Source organism: Salvia splendens, chromosome 16 (assembly GCF_004379255.2).
Source record: "Salvia splendens isolate huo1 chromosome 16, SspV2, whole genome shotgun sequence".
NCBI classification, from domain to species: Eukaryota; Viridiplantae; Streptophyta; class Magnoliopsida; order Lamiales; family Lamiaceae; genus Salvia; species Salvia splendens.
The window spans coordinates 10,118,436-10,138,139 of record NC_056047.1 but is presented as its reverse complement, the minus strand read 5'-3'; the positions used below and the strand labels follow the sequence as shown (position 1 = coordinate 10,138,139).

Sequence of the window (19,704 nt, the reverse complement as noted above, 5' to 3'; positions counted from 1 at the left end):
CCATATTCGAAACCTAATCGAAGCGAATTCCGAGGATTAATAGGGAATTATGATTCGTTTTGATCTTGCTCCGATCCTGATTTCTAACAATAGTTTATGATTAAAATAGTGAAATGTGAGAGACAAAATCCCCTGCAATAGAGAGAAGCATAGCCAGAGATCCAAACCCTTGTGAATAGGAAAGCAACCCAAGATGTAACATCTATGTGAATATAAATTTTTAGGGATGTTTAGTACATAAAATTCCGGGACATGCATTTCAATACGTTAAACGGAGATCAAAGTTCGGATCGAAAAATCCGGTTTTGTATTGCTCAATTTTAATCATCTACTAGTATACTGTATGTTGGAAATGTGGGATATCATGGAAAAATGTTTTGGTATGTCTTATGACTTAGACCTTTGGCATGTCATCTAGGTAGCTTTCAATTCTTTTAAGAGGTGATACATGATTTTCATGTCCTTTTTTCTACCCTATAAATGGGTAACGTTTCGGAGGTAAGAATACAAATTACAATTTCTAAGTCTTCTTTAAAGCTTGCATTTGCAGGCCTCGATTTTATCCGGCCACCCCATTGCAGCCGCATTCCAAGGCTGTTTAACTTTACAATAAATCTATGTGACCAAATTCTGAACAACTAAAAACTGATTTATTTGAGAAAAAAACTAATTTATTTATGCATTTAATTAATATACATGGACACATATATACATAGTATATGAAACGTGTATAATATTATGGTCATATATTAATACTTTGTGTATAATTTTTTTTTACTTTTTTGGAACCATAAAATGTAATTAATGCATATTTTAATTCAAATTTTAAAAGCAATAAAGAGGTAATTCAAATATAAAATAAAAAATTGAAAATGAGACCAAAGACTAATCAAGTCTTTATAACTTTGTCTACTAACTACATTTATTATTTTTATATATAATTAATACATCAAATTTACTAATATAACCCTATTTTGATGGTACAAAATTTGGTTGTTTATCATCACTCATAACTTTAACCTTCATTAGTTATTTTGTTGTTTTACAAAAGGAAACAAATAAAGCTAGGTAAAAAGTAGTAATAAAACGTAAAAAGAAGCAATGGAAGGAGGAGATCAAATTCAAATTACATGGGATAAAAGATAAAAAGTGGAATTACGAAAAACAGATGGTCCATTTGGTAAAACAAAAGCGAAAGAAGCCAAAAGTAACATGAAGTTTAGCACAACCATAGAGTTTTCAGGTCTCAAGTCCTATCATAGACATAACATTCATTCACTAAATAAAACACGATATTGCAACACTAGACCTGTTTAAAGAGAGTGGAACTGTGACTGACTTGCACTAAAGCACAACTAACATGCCATGGCTCCCTCGACCCACAAAAGTACAAACAAACACTTACTCTCTCTTACCTAACTCTCCAATAACACAATATACATTATTAGTCGAAACTGGTGGTAATGATGGTTTCTCCGAAATTAATATGCACACACACACACATACTGACGCACAAACTCGTTGGCTGAGAAAAGAAAATAAAAATTAAAAAACTTATCAAACATTATAAGAGACAATAATGAGGTTAAAGAAAGTAAGAAACCAAAGAAAATATCCCAACTCAGAAAAGTCACGAAATTCACACATCTTATAAGCTCCTTTTCTCAAACTTCTATGAAAATGATACACTGCAGCGAACTAAATCAAATGTTTATCGGGTCATACTAATGCAGATCCTGGTGACACTGAAAGATGAATCGGTAAAATTCATAAAATGGAGAAAAATGGAACAATCTCCAACTTTTGAATAATTTCCAACTTCTCTTCTGATCAGTTAGATCTTAGACTAAGTTGGTAGCACTGCTAGCATTTCATTTCCTAAACTGTTGAACAATAAAACCACCTATAATGCCTAAATGTGTCTTTAGCCAGAATGAGTTACCTTCATCTTCTGCATAGGAACACCAGTAGCAACAATATTTTAGCACAACGTAAGATTATGTCTGCTATATGAGTAATAATTTTGAAAACTTCTGGCAGTTTGGGCTTGCCTTTAAGTAATTTTGGAGCCTTTACGAATCCACTGTTGAAAGAAGAGACTGAATCCCGAAAACAATGAAAAGAGCTCCCCCAGAGAGTGTGACCTGTATCAACCGCGGGTTAGATGTTTCATTAGGAGAGGAATTATACATACAGAAACTTACTATTTTTTCAGATATTTGAGTTGCTAGACTTTTTCCTCCCAGGACTGCAGCCGTAGTACACAAAGCTTGTCCACTAATACAAGGCAAACCAGTGGAACACAATTTTATTACACGGCATTGGGGAATCCAAATATCATATTTGGTCCTGAAAGACTTACAGGATTCCACCAAGAACAACACCCAAAGGATTCTCGTCTGCAGCCAATCCTACTGTGGCGATCTGTAAAAGATTGAGAATACTGTTTAAGGAGTATGAAGCAAACATGAACAGGGGATAACAATTAAGTGTTTCCAAAAGATTTACTTGACTCTTGTCACCCCATTCTCCAAAGAAAGTAATTGAAAAGGCCTGCGTGAGAAAGGGAACAATGAGTTTTTCTGAAAAATAAGTAGAGGTTCCTAAAGAACATTCATTGAGAGTGTTTTTTCGAACCTTAAGCAAGATGGGTGAAAAGAATTGAGTAAGAAAGGGCCGGTATTGCTTTTTCATGTCATCTGCATCCTACAACACCATTCCATGGGGGGGGGGGGGGAACCATTCAAGTGGGTTATAGTCAATTGTGAAATGGCACTATGGCAGGCAACAATAATGTTGAAACTATCATTTGAATGCGACCAATTTCGATAAATAGTAGGAGTAAATACTAAATAGTAATGCCAGACAACCATAAAAAGAATATGAACCCTTAAATAACAATATGTACTTCTCTCGAACACAACTGAAGAGATGTACTCCATCATCTAAAAATAATTGGTATTGCGTTTTAAAATTGAACATAAACCCAAGGTAGGCTAAAAAGTATAGCAGTGAAAAATCTCACCTTGTTATTCCCTTTGGTTGCTCCACTGTTACTTTTTAAATCAGCATTCTAGAAATCATAAAAGCGAAATAAGTGAACTGAGTCACAGTATGTCCAAGTTGTAAAACATGAAAAACCAACCAGTTCTTTTTCAACTTCAGCAAATTCTTCAGCTTCTCTGTATAAGAAAGGGCGATTTGAGAATCTTAATAAGGAACTGAAGTGAACTACTCCCTCCGTCCCACAATAAGAGTCCTATTTTGCCATTTTGGTCCGTCCCACAATAAGAGTCCTATTTTGCCATTTTTGCCCGTCTCACAATAAGAGTCCTATTTCACTTTTGCCATAAATGGTAAGTATCCCCACATTCCACCAACTTATCCCACTCACATTTTATTATAAAATTAATATATATAAGTGGGACCCATATTCCACTAACTTATTCAACCGACTTTTTTTACATTTCTTAAAACCTGTGCCATAACTAAATAGGACTCCTATTGCGGGACGGAGGGAGTATATTTTATAAGGAACAGAGCAAGTAAAGAAGGACAGCATTTCATTACCCGTCCTTAAATGCATCCCACAGAGACCACAGGCCAAAACCGAGAAACAACAATGTTGTGATGTGATGAGTCCACTTACGTGAGATCTGTAAGAAATTTTGCTTAGTAACAAGTCATATTGTGTTACATACTTAAAAACTCGATCATCGTTGCTGAATATACAAAGGAAACATTTATTTTTTTGGCACTAAAGCAACCATTATAGCAAAGTGGTATGTATTGCTTATATATATATGAATATGTATAATAGAGCTGAGTGAGTATTATCAGTAATTCAAAGTCTGATACCAAAATTGATTGTATCTCAAATAGAAGCAGTATACATAGTTGAAATTACTTACCAGATTTGGGGTAGCCCAACCAACAACAACTGATAAAATAGTCATAACCTATATATTAAAAAACATTTATTTTAAAAGGACATGGTGTATGAACAAAATATAAGAGGATTAACTCAGAGAGAAATATATCTTACAATCAGTGCTCCAAGGCAGCCTGACAATACAAGTCTTCTAGGGTGACGCATTGCCAAGATCTGATGAAATGCTAACACATTAGATTTCATCATTATTCCCAAGCAAAGCCATGGATGTTGTTAGGAGATAAAACCGCCGATCCGATGCGAGCACGGGATATGCTCGACGAAATGACACTCGTAAACTCACACGCCACTTGTTTGATAAAACGTCGCAAAGAGACTCTCAAAGTTTGTGGGAATGGAACTCGGCTTTATTGAATTTGGAATGAAAGAACAATAAGAAATGACAACTGATTGTATCACGCAGGAGGCCTAACGATATAAATCGTCCTATGCTTGATCTCCCCAAAGATGATTGTATCATCTATGTATCTCCCTATAAATAGACGATTCCAAACACTAAACTAGGAAATAACAATATAATAATAACTGCTAAAAGATAGGAATTGAATTACAAATGCCGAGATTTGCTCCTCCCTGATTATTCTCCATCAGTTACGATTCTCCTTTATGTTTGGCCAAACAAACGCCTCCCTGATTCTTCTCCATCCCTGATTCTTCTCCATCCGTTAGGATTCTCTCCCGTTGACGGATTCTTCTGGCCAAACAATTTCCCTTTTTCCTCGCTTGTAAACTTTCCACCCGCTATCCGTATCAACTGCCTCACCCGCCAAAACAGCCTTGTCCGCAAGGCTGAAATAAGGAAATTGGCCCTTGACATCGGCAACGTCCATCCAAGAGGCGTCCTCTTTTTCCATTCCGTCCCACTTGATCAACACTTGCTCCACTGTCCTTCCTTCGCGAGAAATGGAGCGGCGATCCAACACCGCTTCTGGTAAAAAGGGGGGGTCGGCATGGACCAGCTCGTCGGGTAAGGTAGCTTCAGCCTCGTCGGACCCAATGGCCTTCTTCAATAGGGAGACGTGGAACACTGGGTGAATGCGCGACTCGGCTGGCAGTTTCAGGCGGTATGCCGTCTTCCCAATCCGCGCCTCGACGCGAAACGGACCAAAGAAACGAGGGGCTAACTTCCGGTTGGTGGCTGCGAACAAGGTGTTTTGCCTGTGTGGGCGGAATTTGAGGAACACCAAGTCACCCACGCTGTACTCCACGTCGCGACGCCGTTTGTTTGCAGCGCTGGCCATCCTGCTTTGGGCACGAAGGAGGTGATGACGAAGCATAGCCAATGCGTCGTCCCTTGACCGGAGAGTGTCGATGGTGGCCTGCGATCTGATCTCGCCGGGAAGGAAAGTGTGGATAGTTGGTGGAGGCCGCCCATAGACTACCTCGAAAGGAGATGTGCCAGAGGCCGAATGGGTACTTGTGTTATAGCAATACTCGGCCCACGCGAGCCATTTATGCCACTGCTTGGGCCGGTCAGATGAGAAACAACGGAGGTATGTCTGAAGGCAGCGGTTCAAGACCTCGGTTTGGCCATCCGTTTCGGGATGATAAGCTGAGCTCATTCTCAGCTTGGTTCCAGTCGCGCGGAACAGCTCCCGCCAGAACGAGCTGAGAAATAATGGGTCTCGGTCCGAGACAATGGAACGCGGAATACCATGGAGACGTACGACTTCGCTGGTGAAAACGTCGGCCACCTGCTTCGCAGAGAAGGGGTGCTTAAGGCCGATGAAATGGGCGTATTTGGATAGTCGATCGACAACCACAAATATGCAATCAAAACCGCCTGCCTTGGGAAGTCCTGAGATAAAATCCATACTAATATCCTCCCAAATTCTGTCCGGAACCGGTAACGGGCTCAAAAGACCAGCCGGGGACTTAGTTTCTGCCTTGTTCCTTTGGCACGTAGAGCAGGCTGCGACAAAAGTAGTTACGTGTTTCATCATACCTGGCCAATAAACGTTCGCTGCGAGACGCCGATAGGTTCGATATGCTCCGGCATGGCCCCCGCTTGGCGTGAGATGGAATTCCGCCAACAATTTCTGTATCCACGGAGAATGCGAAGGAATCACGATGCGGCATTTATAGAAAAGGGTGCCGTGAATTAATTCATAGTGGGGGGCCGATGTGTTTCCCCCCGCTAACTCAGATCTGATTTTTGCCAACATCGGGTCCGACTCGAGCGATGTCTGAACGGTGGACCATTCTGGCCAAGTGGGAATTGAAATTGCCGACAATTCCAAACCGTCTTCGTCCCTTCGCGAAAGAGCATCCGCCGCTCTATTTAGCCTTCCCTCCTTATAGATTATGGTGAATTCATAACCAAGTAACTTTGCAGCCCAATTCTGCTGCGCTGGAGTGGAGAGGGGGTGGGCCAGGAGCTGCCGCAAGCTCCGCTGGTCAGTTCGGACTATAAAGTGGCAGCCAAGTAAGTAGGGTCGCCAATGGTGAATTGCTAGGACCAGGGCCATTAACTCTTTATCATAGGCGGATTTCGCGATTTTCAGAGGAGACGTCGTCCTCCGGTGGCTTCTTGGAGCCGTGATTGCGATAGGAGTTGGCGGGTCTACAAGAGGGGAAACCGCCAGGTTGTTTGGCCAACCGAGTCAGAGGAAAAAGAGGAAGAATGAAGAAGCAACAGGAGCACAAATCTTGGCTGTAGTTAGGAATTTTCAAATTCAAATTAAGTTGTTACAGTTTCTGTTAGTGATTGCTGATTTTTCTCTAATTGTAAGTCTATATATTGAAGTTCCAAAATACAGAAAAGTATCTTGGGAATTTAGTATTGGACGATCGTAGTATCGTAGGCCTCCTTGTGGGGATTTCCGTTAAGTGTCATTTCATCTCTCATATCAATAAAGCCGAGTTCTTTCAATTGAGTGAGTTTGGGAGTTTATTTCTTCTTCTGCATATTTTATAAGAGCACTTCTTGTGCTCCTCTTATTGCCGGTACCTTTACTCTTATCAATTGGTGCGGTGACGATGGTTAGCACTCGAAATACGGACACGCGGCTGGAGGGATTAGAGAAGGTCACCGGAGATCTGGAGAAAAAGACCGAGACATTGACTGCCATGGTTGATGAACTCAATCTCCAGTGTTCCAACACGGGTGCGCAAGTTACAACGATTGGAGCTCAACTCGAGACCTTTATGGCGGAGGTCCGAGCCGCCCTCGGCACGGGGTCTTCTTCCAAATCAACAGATCCACCTACGGATGGTGACTCCACCGGAAGCACGACAGCAACAGGGGACAACTCGAACCTGTCTATGCCTACGTTTGACGGAACTGCAATATTTCTTGGTGTCAAAAACCTCTCCGGAGAAGCGGCTGGACATTGCAATGGTGGCTTTGGCCGGGCCAGCCTTGCCATGGTTCCTACTTCTGCGACGCCGTCTTCCGGCGCTCAATTGGGAACAATTCAAACGGGAGATAATGAAGCCTTTCGGTGATAAAATGGCTCTGGATGGCTACGAGGCTTTCGCCTCAACCCGACAGGAAGGGTCTCTAGTCGAGTTTGTAGCAACGTTCGAGGCCCGTCTTGCCCAAATACCGGACCTAGCAGATCACCAATACCTGGGATTCTTCTTGGCAGCTCTTCGCCCAGAGATTCGGATGCACCTGAAGGCAGCGCAACTTACTTCTTATTCGGATGCAGTGCAAATGGCTTTACAACTGGACCAGCTCTCCGGTACTCATCAGGCGAGTAAACCTCTTTCAACCGCGGTTCTGCCGCCTCAGGGCATGTCTCGCCCAAACTCGAAAGGTTTCTCCCCGACGCCGGCATCGTTTTCTTCTTCGGGATCTAACCGCCCCAACCGTTTCTGGAATATATCCTCCGAGGAATATAAAAAGCACATAGCCGCGGGCACCTGTTTCAAATGCGGCCTCAAATTTGGCCCCACTCATCGCTGCCCCCCGAAGACTCTCAACGTTCTTGTCATCGACGACGATGATCCTATTTACGACGCTGTGGAGCCCGAGAACCAGATGGATCATGGGACCGATCTGGAGCTCCAGCTTTCGGAACAATCTTGCAACGGTTTGGATACCTCCCGCACTATGAAGCTGTACGGCGACATCGAGTCCAATAAGATCCTAGTCATGGTCGACAGCGGGGCGAGTCACTGTTTCATCTCAGATCAGCTGGTCAGACGTCTGCAACTTCCGATCACGCCCACGGCACCCTACTCGGTCACGCTGGGAAATGGCTCGTCAGTCGGCGCTTCTGGCATCTGCCACGCCGTGCCTCTTCGGTTGACATCTGAAAACTTTTCCTTATCCTGTTACGTATTTCCATTGAGAAATATTGATGTTATTTTGGGAGTCTCTTGGCTGGAAACACTGGGCTACGTGATCGCGAATTGGAAACAGTCAACTATGCAGTTTCGTGTCGGCGATCAGTGGGTGCTGATGGAGGGCGATCCATCCCTTACTCGGCGGGCGTGCTCTTCCTCTTACATTAATAGGCTAGAGGATGGTGACTCGTGTTGGGTCCTGCGCTCTTTGGAAGCCCCAAGCCTCACGACAGAATTCGGGGTAGAACCTTCACTATCACTGGCCGAGCGGGATCAGCTGCGATCAGTGGTGGACGAGTTTCCGCGTGCCACCCGCCCAACGTCGACACTGCATCGCCAAACCGACCACCAGATACCGCTGAAACCAGGCTCACAGCCAGTCTCCGTGCGGCCTTACCGTTACAATCACAATCAGAAAGATGAAATGGAGCGTTTGGTTGCGGAAATGCTCGACTCGGGCGTTATACAACCAAGCACCAGCCCCTACTCCAGCCCGGTGTTGCTAGTGAAAAAGAAGGATGGGTCGTGGAGATTCTGTGTCGATTACAGGGAATTAAATAAGCGCACCGTGCCAAATAAATACCCGATCCCAATTATCCAAGAACTCCTTGACGAGCTACATGGTTCCTGCTGATTTAGCAAGCTCGATCTGAAGGCCGGGTACCATCAGATCCGGGTGGCCGCCCCCGATGTGCACAAGACCGCCTTCCGTACGCACTCAGGCCACTACGAATTCCTCGTAATGCCATTCGGCCTAACAAACGCCCCCGCCACCTTCCAAAGTCTAATGAATGAAATCTTCAGACCTTTTCTCCGTAAGTTCGTCCTGGTTTTCTTCGATGACATTTTGATCTACAACGACTCTTGGGACGTGCACTTATCTCACCTTCGGCTGGTTTTCACCGTCCTCGAGGACCACTCTTTGATAATTAACCCAAAGAAGTGCCTCCTTGGGCGGCGCCAAGTGGAGTATCTCGGTCATGTGGTGTCAGCGGCAGGGGTGAGCATGGACCCCTCCAAGGTCTCTGCAGTACTTCGTTGGCCAACACCCACCAGTTTAAAAGGAGTTCGGGGTTTCCTCGGTTTAACAGGGTACTATCGGCGTTTCGTCCGTGACTATGGCAAGATCGCAGCACCCCTGACTCAGCTCCTCAAGAAGCCGATTGACTCCACCAGCAAGACGAAATGGACATGGCCCCCCCGAAGCGGATCAGGCTTTCCACATCTTAAAAACGGCCTTGACATCAGCCCCGTTGCTGAGGATGCCTGATTTCTCCAAGGACTTCGTTATTGAATGTGATGCATCGGGTCATGGGTTGGGGGCGGTCCTTATGCAAGATCGGCAGCCCGTTGCCTACTTTAGCAAGACCTTATCGGGGTGTTGGCTTGCAAAGTCGGCATACGAGAAGGAGTTGATGGCTTTGGTGCTCGCTATTCATCACTGGCGTCCTTACCTGTTGGGTCGTCGCTTCATAGTCCACACCGACCAAAGGAGCTTAAAACACCTCCTGGCGCAACCTTTATCCACACCGGCTCAACAGAATTGGGCTGCGAAATTGCTCGGATATGACTTCTCCATCGTCTACAAAGAGGGAAAGACGAACCGGGCGGCAGATGCTCTATCTCGGCGGGACGACGATGGGGTAGAATTCTCGGCTATTTCCCGACCGACATGGCCTGATTGGTCGCAGGTCCAGTCGTCCCTAGCCACAGACCCAGCTCTGTCCAAGATCAAGACTGATCTCGAACTAGGCAAGTAGGGACCGGCCCACTATGAATTAATCCATGGCATACTCTTCTATAAAGGGCGCATCGCGGTACCAGCCAACTCACCTTGGATTCCACAGTTAATTGCAGAGTTCCACACCACCCCCGCCGGCGGTCATGCAGGGGCATACCGTACCTACCGACGCCTTGCCTCGAACGTGTACTGGCCGGGAATGATAAAGCATATCACACACTTTGTGGCTGCTTGTGCAACTTGTCAGAAAAATAAAATTGATACCTAAGCGCCCGCAGGCCTCCTCGTCCCGCTTCCTGTTCCAGAGCGCGTTTGGGAGGATCTGAGCATGGACTTCCTGTCGGGCCTCCCTAAGTCCGGCGGCGTCGACTGCATTTTCGTCATCGTGGATCGTCTCTCGAAGTACGCCCATTTCATCGCCCTTCGCCACCCATTCTCGGCCAAGCAAGTCGCTGAACTTTTCACTAAAGAGGTTGTTCGTCTGCATGGAATCCCAAGTTCCATTGTTTCGGATCGCGACCCTATTTTTCTGAGTTTGTTTTGGCGCGAATTATTCCGGGCGACTGGTACCAGATTGAGGATGAGTTCAGCGTATCACCCGGAGACGGATGGCCAAACCGAGGTGCTAAATCGATGTCTACAAATTTACCTGCGTTGCTTTGCATCCGAGCGCCCCAAACAATGGCACAAGTGGCTTGCATGGGCAGAATATTGCTATAACACGAGTGCCCACTCCGCGTCGGGAACCACCCCTTTTGAGGTAGTCTATGGCAGACCCCCGCCCACGCTGCACAGTTTTTTACCTGGAGAAATTCGTGCCCAAGCAGTAGTGGACTCCCTCCGGTCTCGCGACGAGGCGCTGTCCTTGCTCAGGCGACATCTGCTCCGCGCACAACAGCGAATGGCTGCATCAGCAAACAAACACCGTAGAGACGTGGAGTACGCAGTGGGCGACCTAGTCTATCTAAAGTTTCGTCCTTACCGCCAGTCATCCCTCTTCCCAGCTCCTAACCGAAAGCTAGCTCCCCGCTACTATGGACCCAATCCGGTGGAAGCTCGCATAGGCGAAGCAGCCTATCGCCTTAAACTACCCGAAGGCTCTCGCATACACCCGGTATTTCACGTCTCATTGTTAAAGCGGGCGATTGGCTCTGCAACGCCGGACGGCGAACTTCCGGAGGTCTTGCTGGATGCTAAGCCACCGTTTCTACCCGAGGAGGTCCTGGGAGAACGAATGGTCACACGGGACGGGAGCCAGACACCTCAATTACTAATCAAGTGGTCGGGCCAGTCAGTCGACGAGGCCACATGGATGGATACGGCGGACTTTACAGAACAATTCCCTTACTTCCGCCTTGCGGACAAGGCTGTTTCGCCGATCCGGGCAGTTGATAGGAGTTGGCGGGTCTACAAGAGGGGAAACCGCCAGGTTGTTTGGCCAACCGAGTCAGAGGAAAAAGAGGAAGAATGAAGAAGCAACAGGAGCACAAATCTCGGCTGTAGTTAGGAATTTTCAAATTCAAATTAAGTTGTTACAGTTTCTGTTAGTGATTGCTGATTTTTCTCTAATTGTAAGTCTATATATTGAAGTTCCAAAATACAGAAAAGTATCTTGGGAATTTAGTATTGGACGATCGTAGTATCGTAGGCCTCCTTGTGGGGATTTCCGTTAAGTGTCATTTCATCTCTCATATCAATAAAGCCGAGTTCTTTCAATTGAGTGAGTTTTTATTTCTTCTTCTGCATATTTTATAAGAGCACTTCTTGTGCTCCTCTTATTGCTGGTACCTTTACTCTTATCATATTGAGGGACGCGAAGCCTGCTCGCACTTCTCCGATCAGGGAGTCGAGTTTTGACTCCAACGCCGAGACCCTTTCATCCGTCTGCTGGAACTGGGCGTTGAGTGCATCGGTAGTCTTCTCCAAACCGTCAAGGCGTGAATCGCCCCTGGAGCTAACCATCGTTCACCGCACCAATTGTTAGGAGATAAAACCGCCGATCCGATGCGAGCACGGGATATGCTCGACGAAATGACACTCGTAAACTCACACGCCACTTGTTTGATAAAACATCGCAAAGAGACTCTCAAAGTTTTTGGGAATGGAACTCGGCTTTATTGAATTTGGAATGAAAGAACAATAAGAAATGACAACTGAATTCCTCACGCAGGAGGCCTAACGATATAAATCGTCCTATGCTTGATCTCCCCAAAGATGATTGTATCATCTATGTATCTCCCTATAAATAGACGATTCCAAACACTAAACTAGGAAATAACAATATAATAATAACTGCTAAAAGATAGGAATTGAATTACAAATGCCGAGATTTGCTCCTCCCTGATTATTCTCCATCAGTTATGATTCTCCTTTATGTTTGGCCAAACAAACGCCTCCCTGATTCTTCTCCATCCCTGATTCTTCTCCATCCGTTAGGATTCTCTCCCGTTGACGGATTCTTCTGGCCAAACAATTTCCCTTTTTCCTCGCTTGTAAACTTTCCACCCGCTATCCGTATCAGATGTCTTAATAAAATACTGGAACAAAATAATGTAGTAGTATAAACGATTCTACTTGTCTTTTGGTAGGTAAATAAGGTGGTATGGGAGACATAACATCTTTCATCCCAATCCTACAGTTACAAATCAACTAATGCTATCATACTATGAAGATCCAAGAAATACAAATATTGTACATGCAAATGGAATGCAAATCCCGCCCAAAATTGAAAACTAGACTTCCAAACCAGCCAAGGAGATTTAGATAAAAGAAAGTGGTCAAGATCCGCAACCTATTTTGACCTGATCTCCTCAAGTTCAGTCTTCTTGGTAATCGAAAATACCTTTTCCATGTCCTACTTGGTGTAAACAGCAAATATAGTTTTTATTACTTGGTACTCATTAGGGACCGAGAACAACACTCATAGCTTTTAAGACATTTAAAAAGCAAAAAACAATCTGCTGAAGCCTTTATATAATTCTGTTAAGTCATTACTGGAAACGATTACATACATCGATAAAGTTCATCGTGGCATGAATGCACATCTTCTCCCACTCTGATATGATTTACTACAGCATCTGCCATTTGAAAAATCCAAGACACGCTATCTAGAACACCCCCTCCCAAACTGAAAGTCGACACAAAGGATAATATTTGAACTTCCGTAAAAAAGTATACTATTTACAAAATCAATCCAAACTCTCTTCAGTGATCGAGTTTATCTGGCCAAGTAAAGTAATTAAAATTTTCATAAAGAGAGAACATGAGCATACATACTTCACAAAGTACAAACAGCACACATACAGAGAGGAATGTGGCAGGAATGTAATAACTTTTCAATCAACCACCACAAAACAAACTCGCTAGAAAATCAATAGGAATCTCTCAGGCTCCAAAACTTTGGCAGAACAAATTTGATAACACAAAGAAGCTCCTAAATATGCGAGAACTACTTCAGTCGAAAGAAAACAAGAATTTTCCTATATAACAAATCCAGAATGGCACAGATCGAAGTAGCCAATACACACATAACACCACCCGCCACCAAAATCATCCGAAATCAAATATCATAATGAGTGCAATTATCAACAATACTCTTATTTTTAGATAAATCGTTTCTCTGTTTTGTTTTTGTTTTTTTCCTTTTTTCGAGTGGTGTGGAGAGGGACTGCTAAGTCAGAAGCTCAGAGCATTTCCAACAAGCTCAACAGAACGAAGAGGTCAAACTAACAATACAACAAACAACAGCAGTCAAGCATACAAAATTGATCAACAATAAGCACCGAATTAAAATTGGCGTGAACACATGAATAAATCTTACAGCAGCTGCGAAAAAGGTTTTGTCGCCGATTTCTGATAACACCGTCATCGCGAGCGACTTCGTGAACCCCTGTTTGATTCACAAAACAAGCAAATCAGCCATCAAAAAACACAAAAATCAAGCAAAAAAAATAGACACTATCTGAAATGAAAGAGCACAATGCTTTACTTGAAGAACAGAGAGATCCATTTCTCGCCCTATGCCTACTGAGAAGGCCGCGTCGACAAATTGAAGGAGCGGAGCCTAGATTTCCGGAGAGGTCGAGGCACTCTTTTCTGGTGAAGATGTTGTTGGATTTATACGGGGTCTAAAATGCAATTTACTCCAAATATAGGGTAAATCGAATTAAGTATTTTTTTTCATGTAATAATACTCTTGATTAGAATATAAGATGAACAATTGTTACATAGTATTAGCATTATCATTATAAATTATATTTAGTGTTAATGATCATGATTGTAGATTTCATGCCAAACTATTAATACAAGTATTAGAAATGGGCCACTCACCCCTTAAAAGGCCTCATAAGGGGGAGGGTTATCCACACTTATATAGATTAGATGGGATCTTCACCAAGTCGATATGGGATAGAATTTAGAGAATTTAACACGCCCCCTCACGTGTGGGCCGGAAAGGACATCGGTCTTCCATCACGTGGGTAGGTAGGCAATGCAAGAGAAACCATCATCGATGTGGGCCGGAAAGGACATCGGTCTTCCACTCCTGAGGTAGATAAGAGATAAAGAGAAAACCATCATCGACTTGGGCCCGCTCTGATACCATATTAGAAATGGGCCACTCACCCCTTAAAAGGCCTCATAAGGGGGAGGGTTATCCACACTTATATAGATTAGATGGGATCTTCACCAAGTCGACGTGGGATAGAATTTAGAGAATTTAACAACAAGCGTGTATAAGCATTGTTCACTTTGATGTAATATATTGTTCATTTTGATGCAATCTTTGAGTGGATGATACATTGATAAAACTAATTCCAAGTTAATACATTTTTCACTTAATTATTTTAATATTCAAGTAAGCAATCTTTTAAAGTTATCAATCTCTCTCATTGTACAAAGTAAACGTCTCACCAAACAATTTGTATAGTTTATATTCTTATTAAAGACATGTAAGTTTTTTTTTTTAAATAGAATCGATAATGGTTCTCCATCTATCTCGTGATGACTTAAACCTCCAATCTATTAATTGAAATGGAAGCGTCTTACCAATTAAGCTTCAATTTGTGGTATAAAGATATTGTAAGGTTTAATAGTATTTCACAACTTATTATGAAACGAGGGAATGAAAAAGGAGAGGTGATAACTGAGGGTAGGTTTTGTGTAGGGTTGGAAATAGCAAGAATTCATCATGAACAAAAATATATGGAAAAATGTTAATTTTCCGTCCATCAAACATGTTTGTCTATATTCATTGATTTTCTTATATATCCCTCATCAGCCTTTGCTTGTGAATGATTAGTCAAAAATATTTAAAAGAATACAATATGGGTAGTCAATATTCAGGGGCGGAGGGAGGGTGGGGCCGGGGGCACATGGTCCCCCCACTAATTCTTAAAAAACTTAGGGGTATTTTAGTAATTTCACAATTATAATTTATAATAAATATAATATTAGAGATAGGTGTCAACAAAATATATATGAATCGTGCCTCTTAATTCAGCGTATTCATTCTGTCGTTCCAATCCAAGTCTGAATTTAGCGTATTCATTCTGCCGTTCCAAGTCTGAAATCCGGTAAACTAGAACTAGGTATATTCAAAACTCAAATATAATTCAATTAATTTTTGTCAACTTGATACATTTATATTCTTCTATTGTTGATGTTCTTGAGTATGTTGGGGAGAATGGTCATGACGATTCAATAAGGGCTGAAGCTGATGATGTGCTAGAAATTATAAATAGTTTTGAGTTTGTCTTTGTGTTACATCTTATGAAGCAAATCTTGGGAATCACACATGAACTCTCCCAAGTGCTACAAAAGAAAGATCAAGACATTGTTAATGCGATGAATCTTGTCAAGGTAGCAAAATCATGTCTGCAAATAATGAGGGAAAAAGATTGGGATGTATTGCTTGCTGATGTTTCTAAGTTTTGTAGCAAATATGAACTGGATGTGCTTGACATGGAAGATGAGTTTGTAGCTCGAAAAAAAGGAAGAAGTAGAGCTGAGAAAATGAAGAATCTCCACTATTATCGAGTTGAGCTCTTTTGTTCTGTTATTGACTTGCAAGCTCAAGAGTTGAATCAACGTTTTGATGAAGTCAACACAGACTTAGTTTTATGCATGTCATGTTTTGATCCTAGGGATTTATTTTTTGCATTTGATTTGGAGAAGCTGCTTTGTCTTGCACGGTATTATCCTTCTGAATTTTCTGAAGTTGCTTTGTCCGAGCTTAAAAGTCAACTTGAGAACTTTATTTTCAATGTGCGCATAGATGAAAAGTTTTCACAAATATCAGGAATCAGTGGTCTTGCTCAAAAGATGGTTTCTACAAGGAAACATGAAGTTTTTCCAATGGTTTATTCATTAGTTAAGTTGTCATTGATCTTACCAGTTGCCACTGCATCAGTAGAAAGAGTCTTTTCAGCAATGAAGATCATCAAGACTTCTCTACGTAATAGCATGGGAGACCAACTATTGAATGATTGCTTAGTTCCTTACATCGAAAAGGATGTGTTTGTTAAAGTTACCAATGAAACTATTATGCAGCGGTTTCAGAAGATGAAGAATAGAAGACAAATGTTATGATGTGATTGCATTTGACTTTTACATTTTGAACCTTATAATTTAATTTATGTAATTTTTTTTGAAGTTTAATTTTGGACCCCCATTATAAAATCTCTGGCTCCGCCACTGTCAATATTATTTAAAAAATATCTTGGTTAAAATGATTTTGATAGGTGCAAAGGAAGTGGGTGTTGGAAGAAAATGAAGACAAATTTTAGAGTAACATAATTATGGTTCGCATATTCATTCAAATAATATTTGGTCAAACTCATTTCATGGTTTCTCATCATATTTTTATTAATGCTTGTTGATGCTGGTATAGTCGTGCTACGTAAACTAATAATTTAATTAATAAGAAAAAAAATGCATAAACCAAGTCAACAAAGAAAACAAATAACAATTGAGCAGCACGTCTCAATCACATTGAATAGGGACAAATAACATCATTTTATCAAAGAGAGGTAACTAATAGAAAAGTATTAAATCAAGAAACAGATAAAAATCAATTCGTTTAAGTCACTCCATGATGAAAGCATTGGTGATGAACATAATTAGCAATAGAGTATGATACTAGTAATAAAATGTTTTAGAAAGATATAATTGGTTTGTGGCCAATAGTACCATCCAAAGTTGATCATGACCTGTGGTTGTAAAGTTGAATGACCCTACTTGTCTCTGAATTTTATTAGAGGCTGCCACAGTGAGCTTCAATCAATTACAGTATTTATCAATGTTTTTATTTTATTTATTTTACTCTATCGATCTGTAACCAACATGGTTACAAACGGGCCTGCATATCGCTTGGGCTTGACTCGATATCAACTGGGCTCAGTCGCAACCCTAGCCATCATATATACCCATTGTTAGAGTAAATAATTATGTCTATTCATACCACTCATATATGTCATACTATTTTTTTGTACTTTCCTATTTCATGTTATATTATGCGATAATTTTTTTGCACTTTTCTATTTCATTTTATATTATGCGATAACTTTATTTTATTTTTTTGCATTTTTCTATTTCATGGACTTGCAATATCTTTCTTTATTTTATACTATATTTACACAAACAGAAAACCAAAATTAAGCCAATCCACAATGACAGATTTTGTTGAAGATATGAAAGTCCCACTGATACGATCCCATATCTTAGGATATAACAATTATTTAGTAATCTTTGATTCACCAAATCTTTCTTGTTAGTTAGGGTTTAGTATTATATATAGGATAGATTATTATCATTTTATGCAATCAATGAATGAAAATTAATCTTTTGCCCAACAACGTGTTGAGAAACTCTCTTTTACTAAGATCTCGCGCTGCCCGACGGAGAGGAATTCCCGCGCACAGCCGGTTCTTTGCTACCGCTGATCCTTCGCTAGGACGCCGGAGAACGGGATACGACGTAGGGTCGTATCATCTGGTGCTTTCATCTTGTGTAACTCATGCAACGCCTTAACACCAACAGAATGGCGACATGGGGTGCTTATCGCCTTGATACTATTCCGAATGGATCTTCGCGTCGACAACAGCCTAATGTCCGCCGCGATTCTGCCAATTACCGACGGCCGAAGTTTGAGGAACGTGAATTCGAGAGTAGACCCGTGGACGAAACGCGTCCCGACGATTCAGTTGGCCACACACTGGATTGCTTGATGGATAAATTTGACAAGTTTGAAGTTTGGACGGATGAGGCAGATCGACGGGTTGATTATATAGAACCCGCAATCGCTCGCGAGGTGGAACCTCCCTTAGGGTGTGCTGACGGCGATGGCTGGGTGGACGAGGGTTTTCGCAGGCGAATTTCATGGGCGAGAGGGTATCTGACACGAAGCCCTAACCAGTTTTCTCGCGAGAGCCCATTGATGGATCGTGGTCGCCGTGACGGGCGAGGCTGTGCTGGTGGTGGCTGGAACCCGTCGGGCACTCTAAATCACCGAGGCAGAGGGGGAGGTTTTGAGCAGCAATTTGACAGACCAATTTCTTGTTGGGATTCCCCCCAGCGATTCCAATCACACGCGTCTGGGTACGACAACACAGAGCGGGTGAAGATGCAGGCACCCCGTTTCGATGGATCGGATGCGATGAATTGGGTATCCAGGGTTCATTACTATTTTGATCACTTGATGATACCGGAGGTACAACGACTACACTATGCGGTGATGTTATTTGACCCCCCGGCTTCGGAGTGGGTGTTTAATTATTGTGCAAATATTGAATTCGTCACGTGGCAAGAATTTTTGGAAGATGTGCGCCACCGTTTTGATCGGCAGAGTTTCAAGAATTATTACGGCCTGATCGCCAAGCTCACACAAACAGGAACGGTAGAGGAGTACCATGACACATTCGACAAATATCTAAACAAGGTTAGGGGAGTCTCCGAATCGGACCTCTTCACTTTATTTGTGGGAGGTCTTAGGCCAGATTTGCAGGAGTTGCTGCAGCTTCATCTCCCGTCGTCCCTAGCCGCAGCAATGGCTCTCACATTGGAATTTGCTGACTCTCAAGCAGATAGGGCTCCTCAACCCCAGCCGACCGCTGATCCTCGTCGACCGTGGCCGAGCAGGGAAAACCGTGGCACGACGGTGGCCTCCAGCAAACACCCTCCGACTCGGTCTACACCGGGTACAGGGCCGTCACAGGAGAGTTCAGGACGGGCTCCGGAGCAGCAGCGCGTCCCTTTAATTCGGGTTTCTCAGGCTGAAAAGGCGGAGCGTTCCCGTTTGGGATTGTGTTGGCATTGCCCCGAAAAATGGGTAATGGGGCACGTGTGTAACCATCGTCTCCTATGTTATGCGGACGAAGATGATGTGTTTGAGAAGAAAGATAGAGTGACTGATGCTCTTAATGCCACAAAAGCAGCTGTTGAGGAAGGGATTGTGCCTGGTGGAGGTGTTGCTCTCCTCTATGCAGCCAAAGAATTGGAGAAGCTGCCATCAGCCAACTTCGACCAGAAGATCGGTATCCAAATTCTTCAAAATGCTTTAAAGACGCCAGTTTTCACAATTGCAGCAAACGCTGGTGTGGAGGGTGCCGTTGTAGTTGGTAAATTGTTGGAATCTGAAAATCCCGACCTCGGATATGATGCAACTAAAGCTGAATATGTTGATATGGTTAAGGCTGGTATCATTGATCCATTGAAGGTCATT

The 19,704-nt window shown here is 42.8% G+C and overlaps 2 protein-coding genes across 3 annotated transcripts; one reads left to right on the top strand and one right to left on the bottom strand.

The window, feature by feature from the left end:
* Positions 1 to 1,585: 1,585 nt before the first annotated feature.
* Positions 1,586 to 14,129, bottom strand: LOC121772168 (GDT1-like protein 5). Of its 2 annotated transcripts, XM_042169165.1 has the most exons (13): positions 13,975 to 14,129; positions 13,807 to 13,875; positions 4,046 to 4,105; positions 3,912 to 3,959; positions 3,571 to 3,656; positions 3,146 to 3,182; positions 3,026 to 3,073; positions 2,638 to 2,706; positions 2,509 to 2,553; positions 2,363 to 2,424; positions 2,205 to 2,277; positions 2,052 to 2,144; positions 1,586 to 1,951 (listed from the first exon to the last, which is right to left on the bottom strand). In XM_042169165.1, exons 1-12 carry the CDS (start codon positions 13,993 to 13,995, stop codon positions 2,073 to 2,075), a joined length of 690 nt encoding a protein of 229 aa, XP_042025099.1. In that variant the 5' UTR covers positions 13,996 to 14,129; the 3' UTR covers positions 1,586 to 1,951; positions 2,052 to 2,072. The 2 variants fall into 2 exon arrangements, with proteins under 2 accessions (XP_042025099.1, XP_042025100.1); XM_042169166.1 differs by lacking the exons at positions 13,807 to 13,875; positions 13,975 to 14,129 and adding an exon at positions 12,998 to 13,113.
* Positions 14,130 to 15,830: 1,701 nt separating this feature from the next.
* On the top strand, positions 15,831 to 16,558 carry LOC121770160. The gene is made up of 2 exons (XM_042166948.1): positions 15,831 to 16,440; positions 16,536 to 16,558. Exons 1-2 carry the CDS (start codon positions 15,831 to 15,833, stop codon positions 16,556 to 16,558), a joined length of 633 nt encoding a protein of 210 aa, XP_042022882.1.
* Positions 16,559 to 19,704: the final 3,146 nt, after the last annotated feature.